At 45.6% G+C, this 11,720-nt stretch overlaps 1 protein-coding gene across 1 annotated transcript; it reads right to left on the minus strand.

The window, feature by feature from the left end:
* Window positions 1-2,608: 2,608 nt before the first annotated feature.
* TMEM35A (transmembrane protein 35A) lies at window positions 2,609-8,448 on the minus strand. Its single transcript, XM_060249408.1, has 2 exons — window positions 8,309-8,448; window positions 2,609-3,387 (listed from the first exon to the last, which is right to left on the minus strand). The coding sequence occupies exons 1-2, from the start codon at window positions 8,426-8,428 to the stop codon at window positions 3,001-3,003; spliced, it is 507 nt and encodes a 168-aa protein (XP_060105391.1). The 5' UTR covers window positions 8,429-8,448; the 3' UTR covers window positions 2,609-3,000.
* Window positions 8,449-11,720: the final 3,272 nt, after the last annotated feature.

The raw sequence follows: 11,720 nt of genomic DNA on the forward strand, positions 1-11,720 counted from the left end.
AGACCTGCATGTACCAAGACCATGTGTGATAATAAGGAGCTGTAATGAAGTGGATTGGGTAGGATTAAGTGAAATAAGTGGCAAGATCCAACCCATTGTGCACAGAAACACATACTTTTCCTTTCCAGAAAGAAAATAAACTCAAATATTGTTGTCCATGTGACCTTCACAGCTCCAGTTAAATTACTTTTATTCATAAAGCCTCTTCTACAATTTTGGCTTGCATTCGTGGCACATTTGTTTTTCAGGAAGAAAATTCATGCCTACAGAATACTACTTTATTATCCAGAAGTTTTCCAGGTCACTATGTCACCTTGATTTAGAAACTTGTCTTTTGAGTCTTAGTCAGTTATTATTGATAACACCTGGATATGGATAATATCTTAACTGGGATTCTGTAGTTTAAGGGACCAAACTATAGTTTGGTGCTATATGAACAATCCCCCATTCTGTCAGGCTCCCTCATTCCCCTCGCTTTGAATCCCAGTTAGAAAGGCAGGCTATAAACAAAGCAAAGATGTATATAGTTAGTGAACATCTTTTAGTGCAAGTCCTAGGTGACTTATATCTGAACTGGCGAGCTACGGTTTCTGTTTACCCTCCAAATCATGGTTTGGAATCCCAGTATGACGTGAGAACATAAATTCTACTGTTGCCAGCTCAGATGTACAGACAGTGTGGCTTAATGGGCAGAGTGTCAGATTAGGAGCTGGAAGACCCAGGTACATGCCAGGCCTCACTTTGCCCTGGGGACTTGCTGGGAGACCTTGGGCCACTCACACATTCTCAGCCTAACCAGTGTTCCCTCTAAGCTGAGTTAGTGTGAGCTGGCTCACAGTTTTTGAGCCTCTGGCTTACACGTTTTTGTCTTAGCTCAGGGAAAATGGCCCCAGAGCAAAATGATATATGCAGTAGCTCACAACGTTAATGCCAGTAGCTCACAAAGTGGAATTTTTGCTCACAGTTTAGAGGGAACATTAAGGGTGGTGGTTGTGAGGAAAAACAGCAGAGGGGAGAATGTTGTAGGCCACTTTGGGTTCCTATTGGGGAGAAAAGTAGGGTATAAATAAAGAGGTTTCTGCTCAGACAGATCATTGACTGAATGCACAAGGAGAAGGAAAGGGAGCAGGCAACCACAGGAATCTTCATGTTGTGCCCAGTCTTTGAACCATCTCAGAGAATTCACAGTCCAGGTTTCAGAGGCTCCTGACCTGAATCACTTTCCCTACTATCCATGGATACTAGGGTTGCCAATCCCCAGGTGGGGACAGGGGATCCCCCGGTTTGGAGGCCCTCCCCCCGCTTCAGGATCATCAGAAAGCAGGGGGAGGGGCAGAAAATGTCTGCTGGGAACTCTATAATTCCCTTTGGAGACTTATTCCCATAGGAAATAATGGAGAATTGATCTGCGGGTATCTGGGGCTCTGGGGGGCTGTTTTTTGAGGTAGAGGCACCAAATTTGCAGCATAGCATCCAGAGCCTCTTCCCAAAATGCCCCCCAAGTTTCAAAAAGGTTGGACTTGGGAGTCCAATTATATGAGCCCCAAAAGAAGGTGCCCCTATCCATTATTTCCTATGAAAGGAGGGCATTTTAAAAGGTGTGGTCCCTTTAAATGTGGTCCCTTTAAATGTGGGAGACTTGCTGGGAGACCTTGGGCCACTCACACATTCTCAGCCTAACCAGTGTTCCCTCTAAGCTGAGTTAGTGTGAGCTGGCTCACAGTTTTTGAGCCTCTGGCTTACACGTTTTTGTCTTAGCTCAGGGAAAATGGCCCCAGAGCAAAATGATATATGCAGTAGCCCTTTGGAGTTCAGTTATGCTTGTCACACCCTTGCTCCTGGCTCCACCCCCAATGTCTCCTGGCTCCACCCCCAGAATCCCCAGATATTTCTTGAATTGGACTTGGCAACCCTAATGGATATACAAGCATGTAAATGACAGCAAGTGGGACTTCATAGGCACATAATAGAATGTTTCACAGATGACCCGCGCTGTGACTCATACAAAACCCAATGATCTGTACAGCAGCATTTCCTCCAAATTTCAAAAAGTTTATTGTTATAAATTAAAAAAGGGGAGGAAGGGAGGATGTCAACCAGACAATACCAAGAAGGGCAACACATTAAAAAAACCAAAACCAAAAACACGTTTTCCCCCGATGACCATTTCCCTCTCTCCTTCTGTTCCCCTTCCAAGTGCAGCACTAACAGAACTGAAGCAGCTTCTGAATGGGGACTTCATTCTTTTTGAGCTCACCACGTTGACTAGTGCAGCGGGAAAACACGGTGGTCCTTTACGTCAAGCCCTCACCCACCCAGCCATGGTAATCCGTAGCTCTTTCGAGTCTGAGCAACTGTATGGTGGAAAAACACTTATTTCTAAGCAGGCAATGAGCAGTCTCTGATCTTTTTGGCAGTAGCACAGACAGATGTTTGGGTAATCAACAGGATTTATTAGGGGGCATACAGCATTTTTGAAAAAAAATCTCTGCTGAGAGAGGTGGGCGGGGCGCACTGCTTGGCTCATAGTGAAGCAGGACAAAAAAGTTCATTGCCGGGGGTGGGGGAAGTCCATCCCTCCAGTGCTAGCCGCTTGGCAAAGAGGGAAGTGAGCAAATCACAGGATCCAGGCCGCCTGTGCTCCTTTTCCCCCTTGAAGAATACAAGCTGTTGCAGAGGCAGCTCAGCTTAAGCAATTCAGCCATCTGTCTCATTCACACACACGCTCAACACAAGAAACACTTATTCTCTGGATTTGGAAAAATTAACCACGTCTACGTGTGGAGGGGGTTACAGGAGAGAGCAGCTCGAGAGGGTTGGTGTGCAGAAGCCAAGTTCTTGGTTAGCCTGCAAACTAAGTCCCCCCCCCCCGCCCCATGCTCCAAATTGCAACCCTTTACAAAACCAAAAGAAAAAGAAACGCCGATCTTTGTTTAGGTGTTTGGGAAAGAGAGCGCGAGAGAGCTGCTGGGAGGGTCCATGTCCCTCATAGGCCCCCCACTAGGACACCTTGATCTTGCCCTTCTCTGGAGCCTCCTCGGCAAGCAGTGGCTGCTCCTCACCATTGACCGACAGGGTCCTCTTCTCCGGCATTGGCTCCTCCGGCTGACGGGCGATCAGCAGGCGGCAGGTCAGCAGGATCCCGAAGACCAGGGCGTGGGCATAGCGCTTCAGCGGGTCGCCCACCAACTGGTGGAAGAAGAGCACAGCCAGGACCAGCAGCAGCAGCACAAAGTTGGCCACGTCCTTGGGGCGCCCGGGAACCAGCGTCATGACGATGCCGCTGGCCACCTCCAAGGTGCCAATGCTCTTGCGGAGCATGATGGAGCTCACCCCCATCTTCTTAAGCATGGGCAGCGCGCGGACGTAGCTCTTGTAGGCTCGTTTCTGCAATGGAAACAGCAATGGGAGGGGTGTTCAGTAGGCATCTGGTAGGCATCTGAGTTCTAACTCATTTCACCCTCAAGTATCGCATGGCCTTGAAGGATGTGCTAGGCTGGAAGGCAGTGATGGAATTCTAAGAGGTGCTCCTTTGCATATTAGCCCACACGCCCCTGATGTAACCAATCCTCTGAGAGCTTACAAAAAAAGAGCCTTGTAAGCTCTTGGAGGATTGGCTACATCAGGGGTGTGTGGCCTAATATGCAAAGGAGCTCCTGCTAGAATTCCACCCCTGCTCATAATGCAATTAAATCACCTGTGTGGAGAGGAACTGTCAGTAACAGAACCAGAGGTGATGTAATCCCACCTTGGAGGCTATTTCCCACCAGAAGGTTGTAAGGTAGAGTTGCCAATCCCCAGGTGAGGGCAGGGGATCACCCAGTCTGGAGACCCTCCCCCCACTTCAGGGTCATCAGAAAGTGTGGCGGGGAGGGAAATTGCTGCTGGGCACTCCATTATACCCTATGGAGATTGATCCCCATAGGGTATAATGGAGAATTAATCCATGGGTATCTGGGGCTCCAGATGGACTGTTTTTTGAGGTAGAGGCACCAAAATTTCAGCATAGTATCCAGTGCCTCTCCTCAAAACACCCTCCAAGTTTCAAAAAGATTGGACCAGGGGTTCAATTCTATGAGCCCCCAAAGAAGGTGCCCCTATCTTCTGTTATTTCCTATGGAAGGAAGGCATTTAAAAGGAGCACAGTCCTTTTAATTGTGATTGCCAGAACTTCTTTTGGAGTTCAATCATGTTTGTCACGCCCTTGCTCCTGGCTCCACCCCCAAAGTCCACAGATATTTCTTGAACAAAGCAGTAGACAAGTGCACCTTTAAGACCAACTAAGTTTTATTCAGAATGTAAGCTTTCGTATGCTCTTAAGCAGACTTCATCAGACAAATGGGAATGGAAGCAGCAATTCTTAATATAAGTGGGCAGTGTAGAATCATGGGAATGCTTTTAGCAGATTAAAAGAATCTATAGGGATCTGTGTTTGTCAGTGTTAAGACAAAACAGGGCTGAAAAAACACTGGAGGGTGATAAAAAGCAGACTGCTGTTGTAGGTGTGGGGTGCTATAAATCTAGGTAACATTCTGTCTTTGTTAGTTTAAATAGAGGGCATGGTTTCTCAGGAGATTATAACAACCATTATAGTTTGCCATTAGAAAAAAAGGAAGACATTAAAATACAGTGGAGGATGGGTTGGTATATGCAATAAGACAAACAGCCAATATCCCCCATTTGAGTATGTCAATACAAAAAAACAAAAACAAAAAAAAAACACTGTTACACTGTTCTAAAAGAGAAATAATATGTTAGCCATTAGAAAAACAGGGTGCATTAAAGTATAGTGGAAGGTGGGTTAGTATATGTAATGAGATAAACAGCCCACATCCCTCATTTGAGCATGTCAACACACAAAAAAATTATTCTGATATACTGTTCTAAAAGAGAAATATATCGGAACACTGTGGATGCACAGCTATACTCAGTGAGAGCTGGTTTAGCGTATGTAATGAGATAAAAACCCAATATCTGTGTTCAGTCCTGGGGAGGTGTTTGTTCCAAGTTTATGATAATTTGTAATTCAACAATTTCTCCATTCTGTTCTTGAAGTTCCTTTGCAGTAAAACAGCTACTTTGAGGTCAGCCATTGAATGCTCAGGAAGGTTAAAGTGTTCTCCAACAGGTTTCTCAGTTCTGTAATTCCCAATGTCAGATTTGTGTCCATTTATCCTTTGGCGTAGGGTTTGTCCTGTTTGCCAACAATGCCCTTCAGTTCTCTATATAGACAAACCCATTTAACAATGCCCTTTAGTTCTCTATATAGGGCAAACAGGACCGAAGTAGAATTTTTGCTCACAAGACTCCATAGTTTAGAGGGAGAATTGATGGTGTCCCCTCATTTTGTCCTTGCAATGGCCTGGTAGTAAGCTGGGCTAAGCAGAAGACATAGTGACTGGCCCCAGGTCGCCCACAGTTCCATCATAAGCAGAATCACATCCTTCTAAGTCCATTAAACCAATTGGCTTAGAAAGGTCTGACTCAACCGAGGATGGCATCTGACCTGGATAGCCCAGGCTAGCCCGACCTCAATAGATCTTAAAAGCTAAGCAGGGATGGCCCTAGCTAGTATTTGGATGGGATGGGAGACCTCCAAGGGAGATCAGGGCCATGACACGGGGGCAGGCAATGGCAAACCACCTCTGAATGTCTCTTGCCTTGCAAACCCTACAGGGTCGTCAAAAGTCAGCTGGGATTGGACGGCACTTTCTACCACTGCTGGAATGGCATCACAAGGGAACTTCGTAGCCGAACAGGGGAATTAAACTTGCGTTATCCTTTCTTGGACACTCTAACCAATATACTGCACAGCTCTCCTTCTATAAATACTAAATCTGCAGTCTCCTGAAAGTACTTCTGAGCACACAGACATAGGACTGAGCTGTGCTCTTATTAGATCAACCCATCTGTTTTCCATTGTAGCAGTAAATGCAGCAGCACTTACAGATCATCAACGAAGTATTTGTACACAACCGTTAACTCCATTGTTCACTGGGATCCTTGGTTATTTTGCAAAAAAGCTCATGTCAACTCAGCTGTTAGGGAACACAACAAATACTCATTCTGCTTCTCCTATGTTCTGGGTTGCCAACTGCCTGGAGGAAAGGTGGTCCTGTCCCTTTCAGAGAGATCCATTAGTATGTTAGTTGCTAGGTGAACCTCTTTGGAAGGAGAGACCTTTCTTCTCCAGGCTTGCTGGCAACTCTAGGTGGTAGTGGACCGGCTCTCTCCCTCTACTTTGCAAGGTTATTCCTGCCTTCTTGATGAATCGTATCCTATTACTCTTACTAGCAAGTTGTTTAAAACAGTTGTCAGTCTTTGGATGCCCAGAAAGCCACACGCTTTGACTAGAAGAAGTCTTGACTGCTAGTCCCAGACAGAAGGAGGACAGACTGGTTGTTTCTCTTGCCTGTCAGTCAGCTAACAAGTAGGGATGGCAAGTTATTCCAAAGGGAGAAAAAACCCAATTTGGGGGTTGGAAGAAATATCAAGAGAGGAGTGGAGAAAAAGGAAAGAAAATGAAGCAAAATGAAATTTATGTTAACATGAAGTATTGAACCTATTTGCAAAGAGTAATTTAGACTGCTGAAAACTGAGGGACGAAAGCTATGGTTAGCTTTTTAAAAAGGTATTATTGAAAGCCCAAATCAAAGAGAAGCCCAATGGTACTTTTAAAGATGAATAAGATTTATTTCAACATGAGCTTTCACAAGGCAGAGCCAGCTGCATGAATCCACAGCAGATATATTTATATTCGATGTTACAAGCAACAGACAGGTGTGAGTGGAGAGATGTTACAAAGAGAGGCTGGTTTGTAACCATAAGAAATCTGAGAGAACTCAATCCATCCAGGGTGGGCGAGGACCACTCCCAAACGCAGATAGATAAGCAAAGTGAGAGAAACAAAAATCAAATCTAATGAAGGAACGTACAGCATTCCCCTTCTGAAAGGGAACTAATTGAAACTAGAGTTCTAGAATGTTACAGAATAAACCAACTAACAACAGTGGGGTTGTTTCAAAAATACGGCATCTTAAACAAAAAAACAACCAAGAAAAATTCCAAAAAGTGACATCATAGAGAATCACCACTGGTGATAACACGGGTAGCAACACTGAACCATATTTAAATTAAAAGACAGTGGCAAGAGAAAAGGGGTTTTCCAGCCTAGCCTATTTCAATCAGCTACCCTTTCTCTCTTTACACCTCTCAACTACAGTTATTTTGCCAGGCCTCCCCATAGGCAGCTTAGCAATGAACTGAACTACTACAATTCATTCATCTGCTTTCCTAGGCTGGAGCGAGGAGCGTATATCAGGAGTAATACTAGAACATGCTGGAAACTTCCATGGTGGTTTGTTTCTCACCTCGGAAAAACAAGCCTAGCAAACCAGGAGAGGAAAGCCTCAAATGGCTGCGGGGCAATTGGGCTTCAGTTGCCCATGGGGCTTACTAGCAGATTTTGTGGGGCCAGGACAGGAAAGGGTGGAAAACATCCAAGCTACCAAGCGAAAGACTGCACTTCCTCAGCCAAAAATCCCTGGCTGAGAAAGAGACTCCAAAGGTGTCATTTCCCAGAATCTTCTTGGGTGGGGGGGCAGAATATACATTCCCCTTTGCCCGATGACGCTGGGGACATTTCCAACGCCCCAAGCAGGACATCCAAAACGACCCCTCCCAGGAAGCTAATTCAATAATAATTAACAATAATTGTTTCATAGTATCCCCAAATCAGCTGCCAGAGGCAGGCTGCTTCAGAGGACTAAATATTGCCGGCCTTGCCCTTGGAAAGAGACCCCCCCCACCTCTCTGTATCATCTCGAGGCATCCTGTATTCTCTTGCTCCCCATATGTGGAACAAATAGAAAATATGGATATCCTCCTTGCTGTGCCTGGGTCCAGTTCATTTGAAGCAAGGGTTTTTGACATTCGCGGAAAGCCCCCTCCATTTTATATTTCTCCCTTCCTTGCTTTCTGTCATGGAGGGGGCTAGACGATAGTGGGGAATCAGAAGCCGGAGGGATCTAGCCACTGATTGACAGCTAAGAGGAGCTTAGCAGCAAGTGGGTGAGATTTGGGCTTCCCTGCCAACCGCAGATGCTGTCTGTGGTACCCATTTTCCTCCCCCCCCCCCCCGCCCATCACCAGCCTTGGTACATCCACAGCTGCGGCCCCTGGCCTGGGGGCTGGTGCAGCGGGGAGAAACAGGCAGATCCCGGGGGTGGGGATGGGGGGCGGGCTGGGAGAGGAGCTGCCACTGACGATGCCAGCAAAATGTCTCCCACCCGAGCGGAGCGACTCTCACCATTTCATTGTAAGCATCTTTGCTGAGCCGGGGGGTCAGTTTGATGGTCCCCATGAAGACGAAGAAGAGCCCCAGGGCGACCGAGAGGGCCACGATGGTGATTGTCCTGGGAGAGGCCATTGGGGTCCCGGTGCTGCTGCTGCCGCCTGCTGCTCTTCCTCCCGCGGTCTGGCGCCTGGGCTGGGGCGGCGATGGTCAGCAGTCACCATGGAAGGAGGAGAGCAGCAGAGGAAGGCTGCAGAGGCAGAGCCGATGTCAGAAACAAGAGCCTGCCTCTCCCGCTTGGCAGCCTCTTGGTCCCAGTGTCCGCCGCTCTCCGTTTAGCTTTCCCTTTTCTCTTGTAGCTGTATGGACAGGCTCAAATAGGGATATTGGTTGTATCTCACTACATAGATGAAACCCATCTTCCGCTTTATTTGAATGTATTTTTCTTCTAATGGCAAACTATATATATGTTACATGTTAAAAGGTAAATTAGTTGGACCGGGAAAACGTCTGAGAAAAATGCCCAGGCTTATGACAATAGAGTGATTAACAGACATTCTCACATTTTGACATATTACTGTTTTATTGATTTCTCATGCTCATGCTACCCAGATCAAAGGTTTGCTCAATTTGTTAATTTTACTATTCTGTCACTGGATCTTAAATGTGTACCATTTTGCATTCTAAACCACTGCCTGCCAGCTGTATGTAGCTCTGCTCACTGTACCTGATTCCTTGTCTGATGAAGTGTGCTTAGAGCACACAAAAGCTTACATTCTGAATAAAACTTTGTTGGTCTTAAAGGTGACACTTGACTCCTACTTTGTTCTACTGCTTCAGACCAACACAGCTACCCACTTGGGTCTCCCGGACAGTGAGACCTGAGCTGCAGAAGAAAAGAGAGAAGGGGAAAAGGTGACTGAGGAAAAGGGAGGACTGGGGGTGGGGGTGGGGGCTCTCCTGCAAATTCCTTTCTGCCCTTGTCCTCAAGGGGGGAAATTGCACAATAGCTGACACACACACTTTCAGGTATGCACACAAAATAAAACAGAAGTCTGGGGTCCCCTTCATTTATTCCAGGGTTCGCCTTCATGAGTCAGAACTCAGCTCATCATACGCAAGGAGAGGTGCCTGCCAGATTCCTTTTTCTTTTGCTGCAACACACACAAAGAATTACACCCACCCACAAAGTGTCTGGGAGTTCAGTTACAAAGCAGCAACCTCTCCCGCCTTCTGCTGGAGGAGCTAACAGAGGCTTGCCTTTCCTTCCTTGGACCTCCTCCCAAAAGGTGTTGGTGAGATGATGATGTCCTTGGTTAGCTGGAAATACTGTGGCTCAGCAACAGAACACCTGTTTTGCATGCAGAATAGCCTGATTTCATTTCTTGGTATCCCACTTCAAAGGACTTGGGATAGCAGATGCAAGGGGAAAATCTGTTTCTGCCTAAGACCTTGGAGAGCTGTGCCAGTCCAATAAATTGTTGTTCAGTCGCACAGTCTTTGCAACTCTTTGTGACCCCATGGGCAAAGTCACGCCAGGCCCTCCTGTCTTCCACCATCCTCCGAAGTCTGCTTAGATTCGGGTTTATTACATCAGTAACGCTGTCCAGCCATCTCATCTTTTGCCGTCCCCTTCTTCTTTTGCCTTCTGTCTTTCCTAGCATCAGGAGCTTTCTTTGGGATGGTGCTGGTTGCTGCCTTCTGTACAATGTCATAGTTCTTCAGGCACTCTGTCTATCAACTCTAGTCCCTTAAATCTATTCTTCACCTCCACTGTATATTCATAAGGGATGTGATCAAGGTCAAACCTGAATGGCCCAATGGCTTCCCCAGTTTTTTTCAGTTTAAGCCTGAATTTTGCAATGAGTAGCTCGTGATCTGAGCTGCAGTCAGCTCCAGCTCTTGTTTTTGCTGACTGTAAGGAGCTTCTCCATCTTTGACTGCAGAGTATATAATCAATCTGATTTCTGTGTTGCCCATCAGGTGATGTCCATGTGTAGAGTTGCCTTTTTGGTTGTTGGAAGAGGGTATTCGCTATGACCAGCTTGTTCTCTTGACAAAACTCTATTAGCTTCATTTTGTTCTCCAAGGCTTCATTTTGTTCTCCAAGGCCAAACTTGTCAGTTGTTCCGGTTACCTTTTGACTTCCCACTCCGGCATTCCAGTCCCGTATGATGAGGAGGACATCTTTTTTTGGTGTTAATTCTAGAAGGTGTTGTAGATCTTCATAGAACTGGTCCACTTCAGCCTCTTCTGCATCAGTGGTTGGGGCATAGACTTGGATTACTGTGATATTGAATGGTTTGCCTTGGATACGGATTGAGATCATTCTGTCATTTTTGAGATTGTATCCCATTACTGCCTTCCTCACTCTCTTGTTAACAATAAAGGCCACACCATCTCTTCTACGGGACTCTTGCCCACAATAATAGATGCCCAATAAATAGGAAGAGGCAAAATGAACCAACAGCCTGATTCAGTAAAAAGCTGCTTTGTGTGAAATAGTGAATTCCTCTGTGTCCCCCAAAGAACTTCCAAATACAGAAAATATAAAGAAAAATATAAAGAAGATATCAATATAAAATATAAAGAACAAAACCCAATGGGAGCATTTACAGTAGCTATTGGGATATGATAGATACAAGTAAGCAGCCATGTTGGTCTGAAGTAGAACAACAAAATTGGAGTCGATTGCACCTTTAAGACCAACTTAGTTTTATTCAGAACGTTCTGAATAAAACTAAGGACATACTCATTACAGACATGAAAGGAAGAATTCTTTGGCTTCTATAACCCCTCTTGCGAGAAGACCCAGCTAAAATAGTAGGTTTGTTGTTTTCCTTCTCCTTCTCTGAATGATTCTCAGATGTGAGAATCAAGGATGCTCCCAAGCAGGGATCCTTTCCTAGAAAAAGAGGTGCTGGAGCTCATTAGCACAACTAATTTGCATATGCCACGCCCCCTGACATTGCCAGAAGGTGTACTAAATTGCGTCAGCTCAGCATCTGTTTTAAAATGCTTCTTGAACTATAATTGTCATAATGAAACCTTACTTTGTATTACTTCCTTTTTAAAATTACTTTCTCCTATGTGGTCAGAGTGGCATGATGAAGATTTCCATCTGTCTGCTTTATACGTTTTGGTGATTTCCCCATTTTTTGGTGGGGAAAAATATTACAAAATTTGCCATATCTTAGGGTTCAGCAAAATTCTCACAGGGGGTTTGAACAACGGAGCTCAGAAGCTGGGGGAGGGGGTTAAGAAAGAAGGAGCACAATAAAATTTAGAGGTTCCAGAGCTCTGCTCCTGTAAGCTCCTGCCCAAAATGAGGCCTGGCCCCAAGTCCAGTGGTCGTGGAAACTGCAGATATGTTGTCTATAACATGCCCCCAAGGATCATACTGCCATTAAAAACCCTTTAAGAAAAC

The sequence above is a fragment of the Heteronotia binoei genome, chromosome 11, assembly GCF_032191835.1.
Source record: "Heteronotia binoei isolate CCM8104 ecotype False Entrance Well chromosome 11, APGP_CSIRO_Hbin_v1, whole genome shotgun sequence".
NCBI classification, from domain to species: Eukaryota; Metazoa; Chordata; class Lepidosauria; order Squamata; family Gekkonidae; genus Heteronotia; species Heteronotia binoei.